General features: G+C 46.1%; 1 protein-coding gene across 1 annotated transcript in view; it reads left to right on the top strand.

Moving 5' to 3' along the window:
• The window catches only part of LOC133415213 (protein sidekick-2-like), a 121,592-nt gene extending 97,577 nt beyond the window's left edge, over nt 1-24,015 (top strand). Inside the window, 29 exon segments of the mRNA XM_061701104.1 lie at nt 244-439; nt 542-640; nt 739-930; nt 1,628-1,749; nt 1,838-1,947; nt 2,628-2,778; nt 2,878-3,115; nt 3,192-3,307; nt 3,511-3,700; nt 3,910-4,008; nt 5,059-5,253; nt 5,342-5,543; nt 6,494-6,597; nt 7,406-7,476; nt 7,572-7,667; nt 7,669-7,708; nt 8,816-8,872; nt 9,266-9,367; nt 9,458-9,573; nt 10,005-10,191; nt 13,114-13,184; nt 13,186-13,252; nt 14,451-14,612; nt 14,696-14,821; nt 15,086-15,250; nt 15,338-15,478; nt 16,991-17,135; nt 21,068-21,197; nt 23,493-24,015. Coding sequence (XP_061557088.1) covers nt 244-439; nt 542-640; nt 739-930; nt 1,628-1,749; nt 1,838-1,947; nt 2,628-2,778; nt 2,878-3,115; nt 3,192-3,307; nt 3,511-3,700; nt 3,910-4,008; nt 5,059-5,253; nt 5,342-5,543; nt 6,494-6,597; nt 7,406-7,476; nt 7,572-7,667; nt 7,669-7,708; nt 8,816-8,872; nt 9,266-9,367; nt 9,458-9,573; nt 10,005-10,191; nt 13,114-13,184; nt 13,186-13,252; nt 14,451-14,612; nt 14,696-14,821; nt 15,086-15,250; nt 15,338-15,478; nt 16,991-17,135; nt 21,068-21,197; nt 23,493-23,918 — 4,116 coding nt within the window. The 3' untranslated portion in view covers nt 23,919-24,015.
• The last annotated feature ends 2,789 nt before the right edge of the window (nt 24,016-26,804 follow it).

Genomic DNA, 26,804 nt, shown 5'->3' with positions numbered 1-26,804 from the left:
TAAATAATATATTTTCTATCAAACGTTTTTATCTTACAAGGGTAAAGTCTTGCATTTTTTCAATGGAAAAAAAGATGTAATATTACAAGAAGACATTTGAATTGTTATTGTTATTCTATTCAGTGTGGCCCTGATACTCATTTGCATGAATGTGGGCATTGTGTTTTTTGTATGAGGTTTATCGCCTCCAGTCAAATGAAGTCAAAATGAAAACGCGCAGCGTGCCCCTTCCCCTCGTTGCAGCTGTTGGCGTGGGAGCCCGGCCGGGCCGGCGAGGTCGCCGCGGTGACGGCGCGCCCCAATTTCCAGGACAGCGTCCACGTGGGCTTCATCTCGGGCCTGAAGAAGTTCACCGAGTACGACACGTCGGTGCTGTGCTTCACCACGCCGGGGGACGGCCCGCGCAGCCCCCCTCAGCGACTGCGCACCCACGAGGACAGTAAGTGGCCGCCCGCTAGTATTATGGGATGCCAAGTTTTTTTTGCTTTTTTTAGAAATTATCATTATTATTATTATTATTATTATTATTATTATTTCACAGCCCCCGGTGCTGTGGGACACCTCAGCTTCACCGACATTTTGGATACCTCCCTAAAAGTCAGCTGGAAGGAGCCTCAGGAGAAAAACGGGCTTCTCACAGGTGATTATTATTATTATTATTGTTGTTTTTTCCCCCCCTAAAGAAATAACATAAGTGGAGTGGAGTAAAGATGATGTTATGTTATGTTTGTTTCGCAGGCTATCGCATCTCGTGGGAGGAGTTCAACAGGACCAACACGCGGGTGACGCACTACCTGCCCAACCTGACGCAGGAGTACAAGGTGACGGGCCTGACCGCGCTCACCACGTACACCATCCAGGTGGCCGCCATGACCGCCAAGGGACAAGGCCAGCTGTCCGCCTCCACCATCTCCTCGGGCGTCCCGCCAGGTCGGCGCCCTAAAGCGGCGTGCAGTGCCACGCGCAATTTCAAACACTTCTCAGGCCTCTTAATGCAACACAGTTCCGATCTCGCTGAAATGAGCCCGTTTTCATGCGTCTCATGCAAGAACGCCGGTCCTTCTTTTCATTTGGGCCCAATCGTGAGTCAGGCTTTCGTTTCCATGACAACCAGGGCATCAGATTTGAGACGACAGATGCTTGGAAGGCTACCACGTATCATCATCTAAAAAAAAAAAAAAAAAGTATTTTGTTTTTAGAAAAAAAAATAACTTTTTTTTAAGAAAATCTTTCATCGTAGAAAATAAATAAGTTAAGAAAAAAAGTTTGACAAAAATAATCTTACCATAACAGCCTTTTTGTAAGGCTTCTTTTTGAGAAAAAAAGTTTTTTTTCAAAAGAAAAAATGTAGTAATCTTACTAAAGCATTCTTTTTTTTTTTTTAAAGTTTTTGTTGTCAGAAAGCAAGCGATGTGAATATAGCTTTTTTTTTTTTTTTTGAAAGTTATTTTTCCAGAAGGTTGTAGTTATCGTATAGTAAAATGATATTTTTGAGAGAAAAAAAGTAGTCTTTTTCTCAATAAAATACCCCCCAAAAAATTCAAGCAAAAAGTAGTAATCTTCCGAAAAACAGTCTTTTTTTTTTTTTTTCAAGAAAAAGAAACAAATCTCTGGTCTCTTCCCGCAGAGCTACCCGGGCCCCCGACCAACTTGGCCATTTCCAACGTGGGCGCTCGCTCCGTCAGTCTGCAGTTCAAGCCCGGCTACGACGGCAAGACGTCCATTTCCCGCTGGCAGGTGGAAGCCCAGGTAGGCTGCGCTCCTTCGACCCGCGGACCCTCCGCTCAAATCCGATATGCTGACGTCGTGCGGAAAACTTTGTCCGCGCGCATTGCAGATCGGCATCATCGGGGAGAATGAGGAGTGGCTGATGGTTCACCAGCTGGCTAACGAGCCTGACGCCCGAGCAATGGAGGTCCTGGAACTGAATCCTTACACCTTCTACAGGTGAACACCGCAGCGAATAGCTTTATCTCCAGCCTGCATTTATTCGGTTTGACTTAAAAAATTTCCAGTGTTTTTGAGGAATTCAACTGATTTTGCGGCTTTCGTTTGGCAGTTTTAGTTTTATTTCGATCCTGCACGTATCTGGCTTAGTTTTAATGTGTGTCCATTTATGAGGGATTCCAATGACTGTGGATCTAGGACCGGCATTTTTTTGGTTTGGTTCGGATTTTGTTTGGGGGGCGGGTTCGAATGACTGTGCAGATGACCGCATAGTTTTATCTCTTCTTTATCTGGGTTACTTTTGCTTTTTGGCGATTTTTTGAGGTATTCGAATTACAATGCGAGCAATCACAAAGCTTTATTCAGAGCTGTGTTCGTATGGGTTTTTAGTTTTTTTGTTGATATTCGGAAGATTCTAATGACTTTGCAGACAAGCCCTTATTTACATCCAGTGCCTACATTTATCTGTTTTTTTTTTTTTTTGTCCATTTCTGAAGTACTCGAATGACTATGCAGATGATCCCATAGCTTTATCATTCAAAACTTTGCATTATTATCTTTGTACATGCAGATTTCCAGCTCAAGTCTTATAGGTGTACCTAATAATATGGCCAGTGGGCGTAGCGCCACTTCCGTTCCTTCAACATTTGTCACCTCATCACATGGTTTCTTCGTCCCAGGTTCAGAATGCGGCAGGTGAACATCGTGGGCACCAGCCCCCCCAGTCAACCTTCTAGAAAGATCCAGACCCTTCAGGCCCCTCCGGACGTCTCCCCCGCCAACGTCACCCTACGCACGGCCAGCGAGACCAGCCTGTGGGTCCGCTGGGTGGTACGTTTCCGCCGTTTGTCTGTTTTTGTTGTTCTTGACGACAAAGCCTCTTGCATATACTTGTGATAACGCAATAACACGAAACCGTCCTCGTCTCAGCCTCTTCCCGAATGGGAGTACAACGGAAATCCCGATCTGGTCGGCTACCGCATCCAGTACTCCAAATCCGGCTCCAAAGGAGGCGTTCTCTCGCACGTCATCATGGACCGGCTGGAGCGGGAGTTCACCATCGAGGACCTGGAGGAGTGGACCGAGTACGAGGTCCGACTTCAAGCCGTCAACGGGATCGGGTCCGGACCCTGGAGCCAGCCGGTCCACGGGAGAACCAGAGAGTCCGGTGAGGAAAACAGTCCCGTCGGTGTCACGTGCACAGCGTTTGGGTCTAGTGCCTGAAGTCCCTCTTGTTGCTTTAGTGCCTTCCAGTGGTCCCGCCAATGTGTCGGCCTTTGCCACCACCTCCAGCAGGATCCTGGTGCGCTGGGGCCAGGTCCCGGAGACGGACCGCAACGGACTCATCCTGGGATACAATGTCAGTAAATATTGACATTCCGTTGTATATCATATCATTATACCTCATGATGCAGTTATTGAGACGTCATTATCACACACGGTATTGATGTTGGCCAACATCTAACTACCGTATGCGCAGTTAGTTAAGATTTGTCCTCTTTGTGCCCATTTTCCATGCCGTGTAGTATTTACCCCCAAAGCACTTCTACCGTTCTGCGGCAGGTCATCTACAAAGAGAAGGACTCAGATTCGGCTCCGAGCTTCTGGACGGTGGAGGGCAACACGAGCCACAGTGTCCTGCTGACGGGTCTGGGCAAGTACGTGCTCTATGAGATCCGGGTACTCGCCTTCACCCGCATCGGCGACGGGAGGAGCAGTGCGCCGTCCATCTTGGAAAGGACCCTGGATGATGGTAATTTGTAAATCCTCCACTCCCTGTTTTGTTTTAAAAGAGACTTGTGATGCATTTTTTTCAGTGGAATAACTCGCCAATCAAAATTGTACATAAGCATATTTATCAAGGCCCATTTTCTCAATTTTTTTTACACAGCTTGTGTGCTCATTAGGATGCTAATGACAGTAATGGCTGTAATTATTCTTAACAACTTTGTGGCGTTACAGTGCCAGGCCCTCCAGTTGGCATCCTGTTCCCTGAAGTGAGAACCACCTCCGTCAGGCTCATCTGGCAACCCCCATCCCAACCCAACGGCATCATCCTGGGTGAGTTATAACGCGTATGCCATCATCGCTTCCATATCGGGGGTCCTCGATCTCTGATGGGCCCGTCATGCAACATATCCATGTTAGGCACTTCGGGCTGAACTGCACAGTTCGCAAAGCGGTGGTGTAAGAATACGTCAACACGCAGCATTAGAAGGCATGCTCAGTTACTGCCATACCTACTGTTTTTCATTTGATTGTTTTATATTTATGGCCTAGAAGTGATTTTCATGCAAACATTTTCTGTTATTATGACTTTACTACTGCATTTGCATAGGTTAGTGAAGCCACGAGGCATTTAAATTTACATACAAATTTGGGCTGCGCTGCTTGTTTGATAGATACTGGTGGTGTTCCACAAGGCTCTCTTCTTGGTCCTTACATTTTTACATTATACTCTACAACATGGGTTCACAAACTTTCTGTGTCCAGGTAGGACAATTTTTTCAAGGAACCCTTCATCATCCGGATGCCAGTTAAACGTACCTACCATGTGCACCCCTTAATGCCATAGGAATTAAAAAAATTGCCATTTAGCATAACAAAAATTATATTTTTTAGAGAACATAAGTAATGTTATAAGAATGAAGTTGCATTTTTCCAAAATAAAGTAGTTTCCTGTAATGATGCTCCTTTTATTCTGGAAAATATATTTTAATCTCTAAAAAATAGGACTGTATATTCGAAAAAATACGAGTTTTGTTCTAAAAAAATAAAAAATAATAAAAAAGTGCTTTCATTCTTTATTCATGCAAGGATTTCAGACTTATGCTATTAAAATGTCAGAATCATATCAGAGTTTTAAATTGGTCCAAAGCTAAGGTAGGGAAGTGTGAATGGTTTATTTCATCGTCACGCTGTTCCCCGTGTGTCGATGCACTTTCTAAAATGATACAATGTAATTTATTGAGGACCCTCAAGCTACGGCTCAGGGACCCCAGTTTTACGACCACTGATAGGTAATCATATGTCACATTGACTTCAGTCGTTGCATTTGTCAGTAGAATAGTGGCTTCACTCTTCATGTTTGACTATATGACGTCCTCGCAGCCTATCAGATCACGTACAGAAGAAACTCGTCCAGCGGTAGCGCCGCCACCGTTGACGTCTTGAGCCCCAGCGCGCGGCAGTACACGGCGGCAGCACTCAAGCCCGAAACGGTGTACATGTTTCGCCTCAGTGCGCAAACGCGCAAGGGTTGGGGCGAGGCCGCCGAGGCCTTGGTGGTCACGACAGAAAAGCGAGGTGAGAGCCCGGCCTCGTGGTTAAATGTCTCGAGGGAAAGCAAAAACGAATTGTAGGAATCAGCGCTCGTTTCCGCCCCCCTCGTCAGTCCGACCTCAACCCACCAGCCGGCCCGTCGCGCTTCAGCAGGAAGTGCGGGCTCGCCGGGTGCTGTTGTCATGGGAACCAGGCAGCGACGGCCTCTCTCCGGTGCGCTACTACACGGTGCAGTACCGAGAGCTCCCGGACAACAACTGGATGGTCCACTCGACGTCGGTCAGCCACGAGATCAACTCCTACTCGGTGGACAGGTACGTTGGCATTACACCATGACATCCTGTACACAGCAGAGTCAATAATTATTTGTTTACAAGAATTATAATGCTCAGAAGGGATTACGGTGGTGCCTTGAGAGACGAGTTTCATCATCTCGAATCATCTTCCCCCATTGAAGGACTAGAAATCCCATTAATCCGTTCTAGCATCTTTTTAATATAGAAACTAGCACTATAATGATGTACTTTATAAAAACATATAGTAATAGCATAAGTAAGTAGAATTTAAAAAATGAAACAGTTTGTGCATGACGATTAATTCATTGTGATTCCTTCTGATCTGTGTAGCTTGTCCACCGGGGGCAGTATAATGCAGTCTTGTTCACAAATGAAAAAAAGTTACATTCAACTACATTGTGACGAGGTAATCTGGAGTAATATTAGTTGTTTTTTGCACAGGATGAAGAGTATATAAATGTGAGTATTGTATTTATTATATATATGTATATATATATATATATATATATATATATGCAGTGTTTGTGTTCAAATATCTGTTGCGTAAAATGCTTTAACGCCGCCACGTCGATGCTGTACTTTAGCCCGTCTATGGCGTTTCCCATTATGTGTTAGCATTAGGCTAGCAGACCTAAAGGCAACGTTATGTGGTTTTAAATACACAACGTGTAATTCTCAGTTTTTTGTTTAGTTTGAAGACTCATTTTTGACGAGTTTTTTTGTTCAGTATTAGCCAAACTGCTGCTTGTTGTGAAGTGAGTTGAGTTCACTGCCACCGTACAGCAAAGAAATCAGCTGAACGATGGCTCGTATCTTAAGGCACCACGGTACAGGGTACCAAAAGGCAACTACCTGTATGACATTTATCATTTGGCTTTGACCTACATTGGGGCCCAAAATGATTCGTACACTGACAACAACTTTTGTTCAAGTAAAGCGTTTATTCCCCGCCCCCCTCTCTTTTAAAGGTTAAAGCCCTTCACGTCGTACCAGTTCCGCGTGAAGGCCACCAATGACATCGGCGACAGCGAGTACAGTCAGGAGAGCGAGGCCGTCACCACGCTGCAAGACGGTGAGACGCTTGTCGGCAGACGTGATCGTAGTCCGTCTCAAGTCGATGGGACTAATAATGGCCCTATCTGCCCTTCCGTCCATTTTCTATCGCGTTTGTCCTCATTATGACGGTGGGTAAGCTGGAGCCAAATCCGCTGGTTCACTCTGGACTGCTCGTCAAACAACGGTTAACATATCACGTTCGCACTTGTCAATTAGTTCAATTAGGGGAAACTTGCAAGCGCCACACAAGAAGGCCATTGCTGAGATTTGAACCCAGAACCTCAAGCAGGCGTGCTGACCACAAAAAAATAAATAAATAAATCACCTTTTGTCATAGTTTTTTTACACTGCAGTGAACCCCCGCATATTCGCATTTTGGCATTTGTCCATGTGCTGAATTTTTGAGTTTGCGCCATCTCCAAGTGCTTGCGTGAGTTTTCTCCGGGTTTTCCAACTTCTTCCCACATTCCACAAACACGCACGTAACGGTCGCTGAAGACTATAAAGTGCCCATAGGTGTGATGTGGGTGTGAATGGTTGTACCGGCCTCTCGCCCAAAGCCAGCTGGGATGGGCTCCATCTGACGACGCCAAGACCGAAGACCGCCGTTGTTTGTGACTGCAGCAACCTGGGCTCTTCGTGTTTCAGTCTCACGTCTGCTTATGGATGCTTTGATGTTGGCCGTTCACAGTGAATACCTGATGCCTGCGGGGCCTCAGTTTGCTTTGAAGTTGCTTCCAAAACCCACATGCTCTTGTATTGCTGCCTGCTGTAATGTTTTCATAATAATAATAATAATAGTAACAATATCATTTTTTTGACAGCCCCGGACAAAGCCCCCACCATTCTGTCTGTAACGCCGCACACCACCACGTCCGTGCTGGTCTGCTGGCAGGTAATGGGAGTAATAATAACGCCGTTACCACAGGCTGTTTTGTGTCAAACGCTGCTGCTGCTGCTGATGATGATGATTATTTTTTTTGGGTGTAGTCTCCCTCTGAGGATCACATCAACGGCGTCCTGTTGGGCTTCAGGGTCCGCTACAGAGAGTTGTACTACGACCGAGTGCGCAGCTTCACCGTCCGCGTCCGTGAACAGTCCCTCCCCCAGCTGGGCCGACCTCACCGGTGAGTCTTTATTTGCTAACACTATGGAACCTTAAAAGTCGTACAATTCGCAATTCAGCAAAAAACATGAAGAAAGAACGTCACGCATTGCGTCGCATAAGATGAGGTTCGGGTTGGGTAAAGGTTGGACATTTATGATTGTCGGCCCAGATTGTTTTCCAAGCAGTTTGAAAAAGAAAAATCACTTTGAACACACCCCACACCACAGGATAATCTTTTTGAGACCTCAGACAATCGGGCTTATGCTGATTTCGATCTAAAGTGGAGAGAAAATGCTCAAGTTTGGTCCGATTGTCGGTATCTGTGTGCCCAATTTAAGGATTTCTGATCATAATTATTGAATAGATTAAACATTTACGATTTTCGGCCCCAACCGTTTACCGAATAGAAAATCATTCATAACACATCCCACAGCACAGGATAGTCATTCGGAATAATATTTCAGCGATATCCGAGAATCCGATTTTGTGATCAGAAAGGAGGTAAAATGGTTAGATTTGGCTCAATTGTTGGTATGTTCCTCGCTTAATCGTATATTTTGAACAGGTTTAACATTTACGATTGTCAGACCCAGCCTTTTTCCGAGCCGATCAGGGAGGAAAAATAACTCTTAACACACCCCACGCCATAGGATAATCGCTCAGGATAATCTTTCGGAGACGCCCAAGAATTGGGCATTGATTGACTTTGATCAGAAGAGAGCAAAATGCTCAAAGTTACTCTGACTGTCGTTATATGAGTACTCCACTTAAGGAATCGCAATTGTAAATATAGAACAGGTTTAACATTTACAATTGCTGGACCCAGCCGTTTTCTGAGCAGATCAGGGAGGGAAAAAAATCTCTCTTTACACACACCACACCACACCACACAGTATGATCGCTCAGGAAAGTGTCAGAGGCAGCCGAGAATCGGCTTTTGCTGACTTTGATCGCCAGGAAGTAAAACTGCTCGAATTGCGCCCGATTCTCAGTACGTGTGCTGAGGTTCCGTTGTAATTAGGCAATAAAATAGTCTGACGTTTTTAGCTCCACATCCTCGTTTAATGTGAGCAAGTGCGCAAAGTGTGTTCCCTGATGCCTTGAACACAACTTCTTCTTCCCGCAGCTCCTTACAGCATCAGGAACTTGAGCGAATCCTCGCTCACCCAGTATGAACTTGACAGTAAGTTTTAAATCTCCTTTTATGGACGTCGCTACCCCCCGCCACCCCCCCCCCCACCCCCCCCACCCCCACCCCGCCTTCCTCTGTTTGCGTGCCGTCGACCGTATTTCATTGCCCACAGAGCTCATCCCACACTGTTGTTGATTCTCATGTATGTATGTGACTTTAATCTGCACAATCTTCCCTGTCATTATATTCCAGTGTTTTCATCCTTTTTAATCACCCACCCCTAAAAAAAAAAGAAAGAAATAAAAATAAAAAATCTCGTCCCCTCAACAACCCCATCCTTTCATCAGCCCGCCTTTATATATTCCCACCACCAGCGTGTGATGTCGTCGCGCCACGGGCGCTCTCGCGTCTCTCTAGACTTCTTTTATCTTGCTCCTCTCTCAGATTTGAGTAAACACAAGCGCTACGAGATCCGACTGAGCGTGTACAACGCAGTGGGGGAGGGTCCGAGCAGTGCGCCACAGGAGGTCTTTGTGGGCGAGGCAGGTGTGTCTTCTCTCATTACGCAAGGATAATTTTTTTTTGTTTGTTTCAATTGTGACTACTAATGCAATGCTGCGTCCGCCATGTTTGTAGTGCCTACTGCGCCGCCCCAGAACGTCGTGGTCCAGTCCTCCACCGCCACCCAGCTAGACGTCGCTTGGGACGCCCCGCCGCCGGACGCGCAGAACGGCGACATTCAGGGTTATAAGGTATCACCTCCTCACCTCGCTCCAAATTGGCCAAACTTGCGTCAACAATCGGAAGTTTTCCGGGCGTGGCGATTATAAGCGCTAACGAACGGATGAATGGATGGAAACGTTCCGTGGGAATTAACAGGAATAAACCAGCAATTTATCTTTTTTTTTCTTATTAGGGAACTTAAGTATTGTTGCGGAAAAGTGAACAATGGGTAGTTCAAGTAAATCTCTTGCAATGTCGTGCTTTTTAATTGTATTATTTAACATGGATGACTTCTTAAGAAAGAAGAAATATTTATATGTATGATTTGTATTTCAAAAAAGTCCCAAATTCCCCATCTAAACTTCCATAATGAAAATTTCCAGGAAACTTTCCGTGAATTTCCTGAAGACTTTGCGGCCTTTTGCAACGCATCAAGAAAACGTTGGTGTTTTTCCCACAGATTTACTTCTGGGAGTTTAAGCTGCAGAACGAGACGGAGCGCCTGCGTACGCTGTTCCTGCCCGAGTTGGGCGTGAAGCTGAAGAACCTGACGGGCTACACCACCTACATGATCAGCGTGGCCGCCTTCAACGCGGCCGGCGACGGCCCCCGATCGCCGCCCGCCAGAGGACGCACTCAGCAAGCAGGTGAGACTCGTGGGCACAGCAACCAGGCCACAACGGCGTTTGGTCGTTGCAATACAGGGCACGTAGTACGCATTTTTTCTCTCCCTTTCAAAGAGTTCCCAGGTGTCTTTGACATGATTCTCTCTAAATACTCCAAAGGAGGTTATGATAAAAATGTGCTTTTCCATTGTCCACTTTAAGCAATAATTGATATATTGGAAGGAAAGCCACGACCAAAATGTTCTCTTATAATTCTTAAAAGCTCATAATGTCCATATAACTTAATATTTTAGGGAGTGCGAAAAAACAAACTTGTTTTTATAATTAGACAACGCCAATATTGATATTTGATGCGATGTGTCGATACTGTCTCGCAACATACGTCAATATTTTGTCCAGACCCACTTTAAAAATTGCTCAAGAATAAAAGTTTAAAAAAAAACTTGTTTTTTTTTAACTTCATATCACTTCATGTGGTGCCTTGAGATACGAGTGGTTCAACTTTTGACTTTTTCACGATACAAACCATTTCTTGATTTGTAGTGAATGCTACCAAACTTACTTCACAACAACAATTATTATTATTCTTCCAAAAAAAAAAAAAAAAAAAAAAAAAAAAAAGAGGCTTCAAGCAGTTTAATGCAACTCTCAGTTAAAGTTTTCTGTCTAATTAAACATAAATAAAAGAGAACTACTGATTCCTGTTGTGTATCTAAAACAACCACATAGCTTCACAGTAGTAAAGTCTGTTTAGCCTAATGCTAACAAACAATGCAAAACGGCAAAGCATAGCATCATTCTCGCCGTTGTAGAACTCTTTAAGCAACGGATCGTTGATCACAAATGGTGGGGTCATATTTGATTCATTCTCAGAGAAGATCAACAAGAATTACTTTAGCTTATTAAGAAGCTGTGACGTAGCCATTTATGTCCAAATATCTGTTATACTGCCCCAAAATGGAGCAAAAATTGAAGTCTATTTAATTACGTCATTATTGTATGTCTTTATAAAGTATAATATGATATAGGGTGCTATTTTTCTTAGTAAAAAACAACATTACAAGAAATGTTTTTGGTAAGGTTGCAACGGATTCATGGGATTTCATTTCCTTTCAATGGAGAAACATAATTTGCGATACTCGTGTTTCAAGTTACGAGGGTTGTGCAGTTACATATTAAAGTTGTATCTCAAAGCAGCACTGTACGCAGTATTTTTTTTTTTTTGACTCAAAATGGAGAAAAAGCAGGTTACTTATTATTCCCACGGGCCAGTTAAAAACAAGCCCGGTGCAAACCAAACAGCACACGTTACATTGCTGCATCCTGACGCTGACGTGACTTAATGCGAATGATTAAAAATGTGGAAGAAGTCGAAACCTCGGGAGGAAATCAAAACAATGAATCAGGCGCGGAGTCGGAATGCCAGGCCAACGTTTTCTCCACGACGGCGAGCTTGGCGGCATTGTGTGAAAAACGCCACGCGGATTGCTGAGCTCAAGGTTACGCCGTTGTCACTTCGCAGTGTGTGAGGAAAAGAAATGAATAAAACAGGACAACAACCTTCAGCCTTTACAAAATTTCAAGTGCTCTTATTCACTGGAGATATTCTCACCTGTTTCACTCTGTTCTACCGAATGACATAAGCATTGGTGAAGACACCCATGTTGATTAACATTTGGCTCCAAATTGCAAAAAGGCATCTTTCTTTATTAGCTGGCACACACACACACACACACACAGACAGGAACATAAAAAAGTATTTAGTGTATCGGGCTGCGTCACAATCAACAGTTTTTGGCTCGCCGCGCCACCGCAGGGCCTCTGGGACGAGATTCAATGCAAAAGAAAACAAAGCTTTTGTTAACTTTTTATGCACCCAAATCCCAACACTCACCGTTGAAGCACGAGTGTCGTTGAAGGTCACGTGATCTGTTAGTTTGTTCTTTAAGCTCACTTTGCTTTGAAAAAAAATAAAAAAATAAATTCGGAAGGTATTTGTGTTTTCGCACACCGCAAATGTAAAATATGCAGTGCAGTTTTCCTTTTACATAAAGTAGTTACTTTATGTAAAAGGGAAAAAGAGATGAAAATAAATGTCTTGTGAATTTGACACACTTAAACTTAAAAGTCTCCAGTGACTGGAATATATCCCACCGGATCGTCGCGGGGCTTTTCCATGCCGCGACAACGAGGCACTTTTAAGCGGCCACGCCATCGCAAAGTCCCGGTGCACAAGCTGGGTGTCACGACTGACTTTTTTTCCTCCTCTTCGCTTGCTTCTCTCCGTGACATGCGTGCACTCGCGGCCAACAACAAGGCGCTCTAGGGAGGCCACACCAGCCCAACGCCTCGGTCCACACGCTAGCTGTCAAGTCAGACTTTTCCCCCCAAAATAAATTCCCCCACACTTTGCTATTCCACCTTTCTCTGCATGACGTACGCACACTCACGGTGGACAACGAGGCGCTCTGAATCGACCACGCCAATGGACTATACGAAGAGAAGATGCATTTTCGGGGCGTTGGCATCGCTAGCTAGGAAACTGCACGTTGCAATTGCGCTGGATAACTGCTGATGTGAACGAAGGGGTTCAACTCCTTATACAGTGGGGGAGGGGCAACTCAACTACGTCACTGGGCCCTGTTTTAGCCATGCCCCCCCCCCCCTCCCACCCAAAAAAAAACTAAATCAAGACAATTGAAATGGTGAAAGACGGTTTAATTGTATATTTCCGCAATCGAAGACTACATAGTTCTCAGTCCTTGCATGTTTTCATCATTTCTGAATTCACTTGAACTACAGGAGTTGAATCAATACTTTTTTTCTTACCCAAGTATTAGTACTTGTACTTAAGTTCAGACTGTGATTACTGCCTTCTGCCACCCCTGATGCTTTGTCTTGACACTCTGAAGCCTGACCATTATTGAATGTCTCCTCTGAAAGCCCCCAGCGCTCCCGGCTTCATCCACTTCGGCGAGCTGACCACCACTTCCGTCAACGTGTCGTGGGGCGAGCCCAAGCAGGGCCAACGGCATCGTGGAGGGCTACCGGCTGGTTTACGAGCCGTGCACTCCGGTCGACGGTGAGGAACTCGTTAAGTGCGCCCGGGCTTTCCCCGCTACACTTTTTTCTGTGATTTAGCGCCGCACTAGCCCGCGGGGTCACCGTCATCTTCTAAAAGTCCCGCTCGCGCGCTCTGTCTTTTTACAGACAGACAGCATATGCGGCGTTTATGACACGCCGGAGAATATACGACGTATTCTCGTAAAAACGTATGTGCGGTAATATATCGTGTGCGGCTCGCTCTCTCTCCTTAAGGAGAACATGACTAATAGCTAGTTAAGTGCAGGTGCCGGAACCAGATTGTTAAGTAATTGGGGCCAAAGGTGGAATGCTGAGCTGAGGTTGCTAAGGGTCTCTCAACTAATTGTTTCAGCATGAAATATCTTTCAGGCGTAGTTTTCCTGATTAGCGATGGGCATTTTCATGAAGCTCCTTGAAGTTTTGGGGAAATGAACAAGGAAATAAGTGGGCCGTGTTTTTGGGCCTTCTGATATTATTGTTTATGGCAGAAAATATGTCAATACTGTGAGTCAAATGAATGACTGTAAAGCCAAAAACGTATACACTTTTTCATCTTTATCTAAAAACAAGTTGCTATTTTCAGTGCAATTTGTGCATTTTTGTCAAAAGGTTCCACGTATTATTTATAGGAGCATAACCATCCACTTTCTGTTGTGCTTGTCCTCATTATGGTTGCGGGTGAGCTGGAGAACATCCCAGCTGATTTACCTTGGTACACACCGGACGGGTTGCTAGGCAATCGCAAGGCACATATTGAAAAACAACCATTCACGCTCACATTCACATCTAAGCACAATTTAGTCTCTAATAAACCCGACATGCATGTTTCGGGGATTTTGGCGAAAGCCATAGAAAACGCACGCAAGCACGGGGAGAGCACGCAAAAGTGGTTATCATTTCAGGCTAACAGTCAAAAAGTTCCCGGGTCCGAATCGCCCATACGCCGGCTTCCTCCCACATTCCCGAAACATGCATTTTTGGGTTCATTGAAGACTCCAAATTGTGCATAGGTGTGAATGTGAGTTGCAATGCTTGCTCACAAGCGTTAGAGAAAATGTCACATAAATTCGACAGCGGATATTGCTACGGGTTTTGAATGTCCACTTCTAGTCTAAAAATGTGTGTAAGACCTCGATCTCTCGCAGAATGGAGCATCTAGAGTCTCTTCTGTACAGACTCCTCTGCTCGCACTCCAGGTGTCAGTAAGATAGTGACAGTGGACGTGAAAGGCAGCGCCCCCCTGTGGATGAAAATCAAGGACCTGGCCGACGGCGTCACCTACAACTTCCGCATCCGCGCCAAAACGCTCACCTACGGGCCCGAGGTGGAGGCCAACATCACCACGGGGCCCGGAGAAGGTGAGGCCCTTTGTAACGCTTTGAGATTTTCAAAAGTGTCCATCTTGTCGACACTTTCTCACCTCCGAATGACCTCCCCCAAGGAGCGCCAGGCCCTCCGGGAGAGCCCTTCATTTCTCGCTACGGTTCCGCCCTCACGCTGCACTGGACCAGCGGCGACCGAGGCCGCGCGCCCATCACGCGATACGTCATCGAAGCGAGACCGTCTGGTAAGCCGAAGAACAAAACGAGCCTTCTCCGTCGGCCGGCCTGCTGATTTCTACCGACGGTGGCCAACGTGCGAACGAATACAAGCACTGAGCAACATTTACAACACTAAATGCTAAATTCTAATGTATGTTCCATGAAATTGTGTAAATGTATTCCCAACAGTCTATACTATTCATTCGGTCCGGTTTCTTTTGGCCGCACTGCTTCCAGTGCTTCCGCACGGTTCCGCCACTGATTTTGACCTTTGTCATGCTGTGTTCAAGATGAAGGATTGTGGGACATCTTCATCAAAGACATCCCCAAAGAGGTCACGTCCTACACGCTCAACCTGGACATGCTGCGAGAGGGCGTCACGTACGACTTCCGCGTCATCGCCGTCAACGACTACGGCTACGGCTCGCCCAGCCTGCCCTCGCCCTCCATATCAGGCAAGCCGAGTAAAAAAGCCAAACGGCCGACGAGTGGCGCGTAAGTCGTCTTCGTATGTGTCGCTCGACGTTGTTGTTTGTTTCCAGCCCAGAAAGTGTCGCCGTTCTACGAAGAGTGGTGGTTCCTGGTGGTGGTCGCGCTGGTGGGCCTCATCTTCATCTTGCTGCTGATTTTTGTCCTCATCATCCGCGGACAGAGTAAAAAATACACCAAAAACACTGATTCAGGTAGGAATTTGTACCCCCACAAATCTGTGACTGACCTGTTCTGTCTTGTTTTTGTTTACCTGTCAAAATGGTTATTTAGTTTTGTACAGTTAAATTACACGTTGAAATGATGATGGCATATCTTTGAAAATGGAAAGAACTGACACAAGAGAAGACTCATCAGATGTGTGACAGATCTATTCTTCCATTTTGAAAACAGCGTTTGAGCTCGGTCCCTGGGCTACCGAGGTCGGCAAACAAACGGGCGTCGGCGGGACTCGGGTTTGCGCGAGCCCATAAAGAGGACTTTAGACCCCGTCGACCCCGGCCGGTCCGGCTAGCGTCAGCCTGCATTCGCCCGCTGTTTGTTTTACCCGAAGCCTGCGCACAGACTGAAGTCCACTGAAAGCGGCATTTTTCAACCGTTGTAAAGTACACTCGAAGACTTTTCAGAGCCTTTTATGGCCTCCGTGACCAACGCACAATGCATTGCTTTGGTCTATTTGTTGATAGTGCCCCCAATCATTTTTAAAGGACATTTTTCAGACAGTTAAACAAATCTGCCCTCACGTTAAATGACTTCGTCTTTGACCATTATCGTTTTAGTTGAAAATCTTCACAATTGTTTTGTCCTGCCAGCAAAATTTAAAAAAAAAATAAAAAAAAAACAGCATGTCCTTAACCCCATTGGAGGCGCTAATGTTTAACAATGGTTCATTCCAGTTGCGCACAGGAATGTGCAAATTCAAGTTATTATCCTCGCCTTGGTGGTTAGGCTGTCATTTTGTCAGCAAGTTGACACAAAAAATGTCCTTTAGACTTTGTGGAGGGGTCGCCAAGGAAGAACCCATCAAATGTTGGCTTCAATCTTTTGTGTTCATTTTTCTTTTCAGTCCACGAATATTAGGCTGTGTTGACACTTGTACTGTCGTTTAGCCCTCTGGTCCTCTGGTTCCAAAATGAAAGCATTTTCTTTGTTTCCACTTGAGCTGACTGGCTTGTTCGGTGCCCGCCGAAGTTCTGATAACGAACTGCAATTTCAAAGCGACCGCACGCGAGTTGGTTTTAGTGTGACAAAATTCAGGCTTTGTACATTTTGAACCGATGGAATGCTGCTTATTGTCTGAAAACTGTTTTAATGCCGCATTTTGGGTCATAAATGAGTTCCAGTAATTTGTGGGGGATTGGACCCGAGCCCTGGCGCGAACAGTGAAACACTGCCGCCTCCCAAGGATTGTGTTTGCCTATGTATGCCACGAGGTGGTGCCAAAGCACTACTTTTCTATTATTTCTTTCTATGACTATTGGCTCTGGCTTGTGTAAATAAAAGCTCCTCCCCTCACGTCAATATAGCTCTTTGGCACCAGGCTGCCAGAAGATGTCGCCAAAGCACTACCTTTCCATTAGAAAGGGCTTTGGTGCCATCTTAAGGTGTTTGAGAAATGTTGCGAATTTGCATGTGACGAATGGCGAATAGGCTATTGAATTTGCTCTGTCGACCTGCAAGCCTTCTCACTCGCTCTCCCGTCCCAGGCAACCACTCCAACTGCACGGCGCTGCCGCTGACCCACGGCGAGATGGTGCGCCTGGACGAGGGACGCTTCCCCTCGCTGGAGCTCAACAACAGGCGGCTCTCGGTGAAAAACTCCTTTTGTCGCAAGAACGGCATCTACACACGGTCAGTCGCCTGAATTCATTTCCTGCGTTCACAAAAATCCCCGCCCCCCGCCTCGGGCTGGAACATCTCAAATGTATTGTTTTCTTTTCTAATGACGAGATATGATTCTGACGGGGGATGAATTACACGCTGTTATGTCTTCCTCTCGTCCCTCCCAATACTTCCTCGATCTGGAGAGAACAAACAGAGAGCCTGAAGGAGCCCAGCTGCCGATTTGGGTCCTCCCTCTTCCTCTCCCATCGTTGATATTCAGCATATGAATGTAGCAATCATTCATATAAGGAGAGCAGCACAATAGGCAGCTCATTAGCATTCCTAAGCTTCGCCGTGTCCTCTTTGTCTGTCCATCACAGCTTTGGACAAAGTGCGCACTTGGGGCTCTGAGGAAGACATTTTCCGGAATTCCTCCGTGTTGCAATGCGGCAAGAATTCAGACGAGCGTTGGTATGCGAGCGCATCCTTCCACTTGCCAGCTGGACATTGTCAGCTTTGGTCATGTTTCGGTAAACATGAGATAAGAGTTGTTTCCAAATCCTTGTGAAGAAACTTGTTAGCACTTGTTGTTTTAGATCACAGTTTGCAACATTTTTATTTTTTTTAGCCCATCACACTAAACGTAGTAAACATACACAGTATCTCAGCTGAGTGAGTAAACACCTCACATTTTTGTTCATAATTGATATCTGTTCATGGGACAAAACTGAAGTACTTTCCCTTCAAGATAACTCAACACACAGTCATTAATATCTAAACCGCTGGCAACAAAAGTGAGTACACCCCTGAGTGGAGTCTTCCACTCCTCTGCGACGATATCACGCAGTTGGTGGATGTTAGAGCCTTTGTGCTCCACCGCCTTCCTCAGTAGGATTTAGGGTTGAGCTCTCGAGCAAGGCGCGTTCAAATACTGCCCTGCGGCCCAGTTTGCGAAGCCAAAAGGCATCGTGCTCTGCTTCAGTATGGCACAGCACACGTTGGCATTCACGGTTCCCTCCATGAAGTGCGCCGCCTCAGTGCCCGCAGCGCCGAGACACTCGCACCGCCATGCTTGACTGGAGGCAAGACAAACTTGTTTTTTGTACTTCTCGCCCCCGTTTGCCGCCACGCACGCTCGTCGCCATCTGAACCACAAAAGTTCATCTCGGTGCTCATGGGACATCACGGGCCGCAGGGCATCACGCTTCCAGTAGGCTTATCAGTACCATCAGCGTTTCTCCATTATAAACAATTCGACTTTGCGGAACACTTTGACTTGATGCAAGGCAAGGGAAGACCGCATATCTCTCGTTCATGTACAACAGCTATAAAATGATGAGAGTTTGTAGAGCGTTCTCCTTGACCAAGGAGGCGATGAAAGCGCGTCGTGACGCTCTTTGAAGCGCGCCAGCCTGCCACTGTACTCCTTGCTAATGAGCGGACCCTTAAGAGAGAGATGGAGGGAGGGGGTCCCTGTGGGATATATGAAAGGGGGGAGGCACCGAGGCACGACTTCCTACACAGTGGAGCCGAGAGTAAAAGTTTCAATAATTCACAGCTCGCTGAGAGTATTTTGTAGTGTGAGCTCGCGAATGGCGTTGTTCCTTTGAAACATCCGGCCCCCCTAACGTGTTTCCTTCCTTGGGTCCGCCCACTCAAGTAATCCCCTTTAACCTAAAAGGAGATGTCCCTTTGCTGTGTCAAGCTTCACACGGTCGCTGTCAGATTGCGTCTCCACAAGATTTAGTCCCCGCACGCGTCTCATTTCACATTACACCGGGACTCTTTTTTTTTTTTTTTTTTTTTTTCCTCCTCATTTTTTGTCATAGTCAAGCTGCTCCGCTTCATGAACGAATATTTCCCTTGACGTGGCCGTCCTTTTATGCTCGTCTGCTCTGCCCCTGATCATGCAACACTTTGCCTTCTACTTTCATCACAATGCTACTTCTTTTCCAGCACTCCTCCTCTAAAACGAGGTATAAACGTAACGATAATCGGGCAGAATTTGAGCCTTTTGTTTTCCCCCACGTCAGCAAAGGGCACATTGTCAAATGTATCGAAAGGATTATCTCGACGGATCGTTGTGTGGTGCGGGGTGTGTCGAGAGATATTTTTCCTCCCCCGATCTGTTCGGAAAACGGTCGTGGCTGACAACTGCAAATGTCAAACCGGTTCAACGTTTACGAGGGCAAATCGTCCAACACCGGGATTGGCTGCGTTCTTCTTCTTTTGATTTTCTGGCAGTCTGCATGCCCTGTGGCACCATACCCCCCGCCCCCACAGGTCAGTCTTGGTACTACTACGACAGACGCGGTTTGAGGGAGACGCCTCGCGATTGGCAGTGGAGATTCCGTACCGTTACGAACGTGATGTGCGCGCCACATACGGTAATGTGTGAGGTCGCTCACGTTGAAGAAAACGGTTAAGATGTTACAAATCCCAAGCGTGTCGCGTCCTGATGTAGCTCGCTCGCGAGAGCGCTGACCTTGTTGTCCCGAGTCAATGTTTACTGACCTCGAACGCATCATCATCCCAGTGGACGGAGAAGAAAAAGAACCGCTCCTCTCATCTTCACTTTAAAGTCTTTTACTTGAGTGGTGTTCATGAAAGGACTTGAAGCTAATATAATGTTGTGTTCAGCGGCCACGCTCAGTTGCGCAGCTTTTCTTCAGGAGGTAGCAGGGAAACATTCGTTGACTTTGGTTCTAGTATTTTTATTTGTTTATTTTCTTCTTCTTCTTTTTTTTGCATTTCAAAGCGCTCTGCATCCCCTTTGGACATGACCGCAAATGGCTCATTTGGATCAAATGTGCTGTTTCTGCTTAACGGAACAGTTTAGTACTTTATTTTGAGGATCAAATCAACTGGCTTTTGGTGTCGTGCCAAACGCACTCTGGTGAGGATGTGAAGTCAGCTCAACCGATGCAAATGAACAAATCACGATTGACACCGGCTGTGCACAAATTTGATTCGATGCCAATATATATCAGATATTTTTGTTTTTTTGTGTGGGGGTGGGGGGAATGTCTATTTTTCCATGTGCATTTCAAGTGACACATATTCAATATGGGAGTGTTTACATTGATGGAACACATGAAACTACCCACATAAATTACTCTACAAATGTCAACGCAAAAGTAAACACATCAATAATTCAAATATTAAACGTCACATAGCGTTTAGTTGCCCTGGGCTCTCACGATTCATTTAAATGAGAGTTACCCAGCCTCTCTCTGCTGCCCGTTAGAAAATGATTTTACTAAGTTGTTGATGGCCACACCTTAAATATCGCATCTTGAATTGTCTTTGCTTTTGCTGGAGTTTAGATTTGGCAGGTGCTTTTTTAAAAAAGTGTTTATTTGTGTTGTTTGGCCAGACGCGGGGGGGTGTATATGTCATCAAGCGTCGTATTTCGATTACATCAAGTTCGTATTGACAGGGTGTATCCCATCTGTTTGTTTACCCTGCACCCACATTGGCACATATCCGATCTGGAGCAGATTTGATCCGTATTTGGAAGTGGTAGTAAAGGTAAAAAGTAAAGCCGGCCTAGAAGAAAGCGAAACAGGAAGGAAGTGAACCAAACCGATCGAACTGATTTGGATGAGAGAAATTAAACTATAGGTGGAAAGTCCCGTGACTTGTCATCTGTGTAGAACCGGACCTACTCCAAGCAGCAACATCTCCGCTTGTCGTACTTGGTTATTCCCACTGAACCTCCTCTGGATTATGAAGATATGGAAGCCTTTCATCCATCATCTGTGAGCGGTGTCTGTCACAAGATTGACGGAGCCAATTTATGTGTACTCGAGCATCAAAGCGGAGACATCAGAAGGAAAACCTCCCAAAGGGCGAAAACAGGATTATAGAAAGACCTCGTCTTACATATCCAGCCGTCGTGCGTCTTTCGGTTTGTGTTTGGCTCACTCTTTCTGTCGTTTCTCTGTCTCGTATGTCAGGTCGCCGCCGAGGCCCAGTCCTGGAAGTCTGCACTATTCCGACGAGGACGTGAGCACCAAATACAACGACCTAATTCCCGCAGAGAGCAGCAGCCTGACGGAGAAGCCCTCTGAGATCTCAGATTCTCAGGTGAGCGCTGAAGAAAGAACGCGCGCAAACTCTGCAATCCGTGCCGCGCTCGAGCACCGTTGCCACCGAGTCAGCAAAGTTACAGTAATGCGGTGTTGTTTTATGACGTGACGAATCGTGCTGGAGCCCCAAACGACAGTCGTGGCCCAGTGTGAGCGGGCCCGAGGACAGCACGAGGCCGTCCGTACCGTGCTCGAGCACGGTTGATGTCTTCGTTCCGGATTGTTCGAGAAGCACGAGCACCCCATAAGCATAAGCGTAAGCATGGTACACCTCACTAGCAATACCTCAAGTCTGGATCGTTTTGCTCGTGTGAAAGCTCAGTGCCATTCTGAAGAAGGATACACTTCACTGGTCCCCTTAAGTCTGTATTTTTTCACTTGCGTCAAGACGCCGTAGCACGCTCCGGCACATTTGATTTGTTTTCAGTTCCGCATTGGTTGACTAGTATGAGTGTGCCGTACTATACTCTAGCACAGCGCGCGCTGTATACTTCCTCGGCCCCAGCACACGTTACCTGAAGTCTGGATTGTCTGAGTCGTGTCGCCGCTCCGTACAATTTCCTAAGCACGGCACGCTTCCTTGAGTCCTCTGTACCGCATTCAAGCGTGCGCTGCGCTTGAGTGGCCGCAGCACAGTTGATTGTGAACATTTCGCTTCCAAGCGTGCGCCATACCATACTCGAGTGCTGTGAGAATGGCCCGGTTATGGCGAGCAGATGTCTCCCACGGGAACGAACCGTGACGACGATTCCCACATGCCGACTTACATTAAATCATCTCTAATTATTTAACTTCAAACAGGAAATGTAGCAAGCTTTTCGGCGCCACGTTAGGAGTTTGTGGCAGGATGTGGGAGACATTTTTATTCTTTTTGAGACATTTCCAAACGGGAAAGAAGGAACGCGATCGGAGCGCGTCGGCCGCCTTGTCTGCTTGTTCCACTTGTTGTTGTCTTTCCTCCCACTGTTTACCCGCCACTCGTGCAAATAGATGTCACGTCAACATCAGTTAGCGCCGCGCAGCAGTAAAATGCCGAGCCGCTCGTCAGGCGCTCGCAAACGTGTAAGGTGGAGCCTGATTGCTCTCCTTTAACTGTTTGCGTTTCTCGGCGCGCGCCGTACCTCGGCGTGCAGTTAAGCGGCAACGATTCCCCGTATGAATCCTCCGTGTTGTCTCGCACGCATTTGTGAATTGGACGTTATATGCCCAACAGCAGCGATTATCTCTGCTCCATAGATCGCCACAGATCGTTGGATTCATACGTCACGAGTTGTCCTCGAACAATCTGGGATAATTGTGCTGCGGAAACGGATTGTTGTCCACTCTCGCATATTCGCGGTCAGCATTGGCAAATTTGCAGATTTATTTATTTTTTAACCTCTCCTCCATTATTTGCTGACAACTTCAAATAATTTTGAAGGCCAAAGCGATAAAATCATGCATGCATCTTGGGGCCATGTTGAAGTGAGTTTATGAGCTTCAACTCGTGCTTTTGTCTTTTGTCTTGTGGCATCTTGGTCCCAAAGAACAATGTTGAAGTGCATTAGGGAGCTTCATGTAGCACTCTGCCGCCATCTTGTGGCATCAATAGGCAACTCTAAACCTTTTAAGGGTGCCGCTATCCGCCACGAATAGCGGGGGATCCATTTTGAATTACTTTTCAGCCTTTTCCTGATCAACTTTAGTCATTCAGGCAGTATTGCGCAATGTCAGAGCGAGATCATTGTATTAGTTATGGTCATGTTTTCAAAGTCATAAATCAGCTTCTATTTTTAGCACGTTTACATTTTTCACGTTCAATTTTAAACACTTAGCTATTATTGCACCATGCCAGAGCAAGAACATTAGCATTATATATTTTGAATCATATCCTACACAAAATGGCTGTGTTTGATGTGTTCCAAGTGATACAGTAATACTTGCTTCTGTTTGTCAGCACGAATCTTTATTTTTGACTCAAACGCAGTGTTGATCTCAAATCCATAGCGATGAAACGTGCCATTTACAGGGATCCGTTATTCTTTACAGTGGTTTAAAAACCTGTATTACACAGACCAGCTGGGCGAGACCCTCATCCACATCTACTCGTTGAAAAACGTACTTGACGAATATATTCGTCGGTGGCAGTAAACGGTTGGATTCCGGTTGACGAATACAAGCGAGCGCAGCAGTGAATGAGTTATCAGATCTATGTTTCTTTTCAAGACTTTACCTGTGATTTTCAACCAATGGCAAGAACCCAACACATTTCGACTGCCCGAAACAAATCAGTGTGATGTTGTTGGCTCCGCAGGGCAGCGACAGCGAGTACGAGATGGACCAGAGCCGGCAGAAGACGCACTCCTTCGTCAGCCACTACATCAGCGACCCCACCTACTACAACTCGTGGCGGCGGCAGCCCAAGGGCGTATCCCGGCCGCCGGCGTACGGCTACGCGCAGCCCGAGCCCCTCGCGGAGCAGGAGTCGCGACCGCATCCGCCCCCCGTGCCACCCCTGCCCCCTCTGCCGCCGCTCATCCCGCAGAGCGCCCCGTCCCCGCAGCCGCAAGCCCAGGGCCAAGGCGCCCCGTTCAGGCCCAAAGGAAGCCGGACTCCCACCCCGTCCCTGCTGTCGTCGGAAACCCCCAGCCAGCACGGCGCCCTCTACCGGCCCCCCAGCAGCCTGGGCTGCGCCGCCGCCGTCCCGCCGCCCGCCGCGGGCTTCTCCTCTTTTGTTTGAGGCGGTCGTTCAAAACGACGCCCTCTCGACGACTCTCTTTTTGTTTTCAATATTCCGCATCAGCGGCGTCTTTCTCCTCTGCCGAGTGTGCGCGTGTTCATCGACGTGATGTTTATTTAATGAAAAAGACAATCATTTCAAGGGTTTTATTTGTCACTCCAGTTGAACGCCGTTTCAATTTGAATACCGTGTTATTGTTTCACATGAGAGCTTTATAGGTGAGGCCACCCGCTCGGATGGATGTAAAGAAAAATCATCTAAAACTGAAAGAACAACAAACGACTGAAAAACAAAGACTGAAAAAGAGGCAGCGACAGTGACTGCGGCCCGCTCGACTGCCTTCTCCTTTTCCTCACTCGGCCTGATCGTTGTGTTTACGATATGTACTCGTCTCATACTGTTTACCGGCTGTTTATATGAATACGCTTCAAGCTGACTCGTCACAGTCAAGCATCGTGGCACCTTTTGCTGGTTTTTGCGGGGGGTGGGAGGGGGGGGGGGGGCTTGATGTGCCGATTTGTGTGCTGCTGCAGTAGATAGCTATACGAACTATAACTTTTTTTTGTTTTTTGTTTTTAATGAAATGTGTGTCTTTTTGCTGTTATCTTCATCACAGACTGAAAGAGCAAAAGCACAAGTCACGGCAGATCGGACGATGTTACAAAATTGCAGCTGCTGTGGGAATTTAGTAGGAAATGGTACAAAATGTTGCGTGGAAAATGTGACAGGACTGCTCAAGAAACACCATGCTGCGCAAAATACAAAAACAACAAAAACGTAACGGGCAGCATCGTTGGTCGGTGGTTAGCATGTCTGCCTCGCATTTCTCATGTTGGAGGTTTGAATCTCAGACCTCCCCATGTGGAGTTTGCATCTTCTCCCCATTGCCTTCCGGCCATTTCTCGCCCACAGTCAGTCAAATTTAAAAACCTTATAAATTTGCAATAAAAATGCATTTTTCTGGGGGGGAATCTTAAATGGTGAACGCTCCTTCGCTGGTACAATTTGAAATGCAGCCCATAATTTTGAGAAAAATTAGTACCGTACTCGGCGTACTTAGATAATGTAATTTTTTAATAAAAAATGTAAATAAAAAATTCGACATACGAGGTGCATCTGCAATGCATTCCGCCGTTGTCATGAGACTTACTCTTAATATTTAATTATTATTATTTATTGGTACATGTAGTTATACGTTGTAAGGCAATTAAGAATTTCCATCATCTCCCTGAACGTTCTGAACTCCTTTTTCCATGCTCGTGTTGCGGCAGTGTAGACTGTCGCGCAACTTCCTAACGTTGACGTGCCGAGACTGAGTCAACAGCGCCTCTGCTTGTTGCAACCAAGTACTGCACTCGACAATCGAGTCTTGACGAGCGATTAAGATGTTATTATGCCCATCCCTCGATAAAAAAGTTGAAAATTGGCTTAAAACATTGCACGTGCAGTTAATAAAGCTGTTTCATAACCTGAAAAAGTTGGTCACATCTTGAAAAAGATCGTTACGGGTCACGTTAAGGGATTTTTCTTTTTCTTTGTACAAAATCTGACTACATTCCCATGACAACCGGCAAGGCAGATTTTGTCGTGTTGGTAACAACGAGGTTACAAAAAAAAAAGATGTTCATGTATGCTTACACATTTTCTACGCAGCATCACTGAGGACTCGGGAGTCCCACTGTACAGTTGTAAGATTTTCCACCACTCGTAATCTACAAAGTCATTCTAATGTGAACGCCACTGCTGTATACGTCGTCAGACATTACGGTTCGATTATGATAGCCCTCTAAAAATAAATTATTTTATTTTTCATGTCTCTCCTTCATACCTCGCTGCCATCTGTGGGATGGATCAGACTTCATCTGTTCGATGTTCTAAATGACCTGCGAGGGATGTTTATGCGGAAGACGGTGATGTGGTGCAGGCACGCAGAAGCTAAAGGAGGACTTGGGATTTTTTTTGGGGGGGGGGGGGGGGGGGGGGGGTTGGAATCGAGGAGGAGAGAGCGCAAGGTTATAATCGCCTTATTTCTGGCCGGAAAACATCGATCTGAAGCAGGGCAGAAAGAGGGCGGGAGGGAGTTGGGGGAGTGGACGGGGGGAGCCTCTGGAAGGTTTTAAGCAAATGCTGTGAGACTGACGTATTGTGCATTTTCGTGCCAGAATTTAAAACCGTTCCCTGGTGTCTTAACATATAACATGTCGGAGGTATGCTTTGTCAAAATATGCCGGGGATCAAGAATTGCGGTCCACTTAATTGGGGACTGAACCGACGAGCTGACACGTCCACTTTACCGCTGCGCAATGACGATAACTTGAAGTCGATTAATCACCAATCACGTTCTTGGCCTTAACAACTAAAATCAGCAGTTGGTCGGTCGGCGCAGCAAACTAGCTGCGGTGCTTTAAGCGTGTGGAAATGTTGAACTAAAAATATGATCGGTAGCGGGGTCACTTGTAAAATATGCGAACCATTTGCAAACTCACCTACTGGAGAATTCTTCTCTAGACTCGAACATCATTAAAACTGTTCGCTGAAAACTGCACCTGTTCACACCTCTGTGCTCTTTCTGTAACACCCAAAGATGGCTGCCCAAAGGCCCTACTCCTTCTGTATTCACTGGGGTGGAGTTGGCTTCAGGCATGCTCATAACCAAAAATAAATAAAGCATCATTTTAAAAAAACAAACAAAAAAAACATCACTTTTTTGCCTTTGGGCTTATTAGAAATTTAGTTAATCATGACTTTCTTAGTCTATCGAATAACCACTGTGGAAAGCAAATACGTAGAATTGCTCAACACATAGTTCTCCGTCCTTAGATACATTCCATTTCATTCCGTTTCAAGCATGTTGATGTATGATCGCGTAATAGCATAAATATTACA

The sequence above is a fragment of the Phycodurus eques genome, chromosome 16, assembly GCF_024500275.1.
Source record: "Phycodurus eques isolate BA_2022a chromosome 16, UOR_Pequ_1.1, whole genome shotgun sequence".
Taxonomy (NCBI): Eukaryota; Metazoa; Chordata; class Actinopteri; order Syngnathiformes; family Syngnathidae; genus Phycodurus; species Phycodurus eques.
This window is presented reverse-complemented; position numbering and strand designations above follow the sequence as displayed.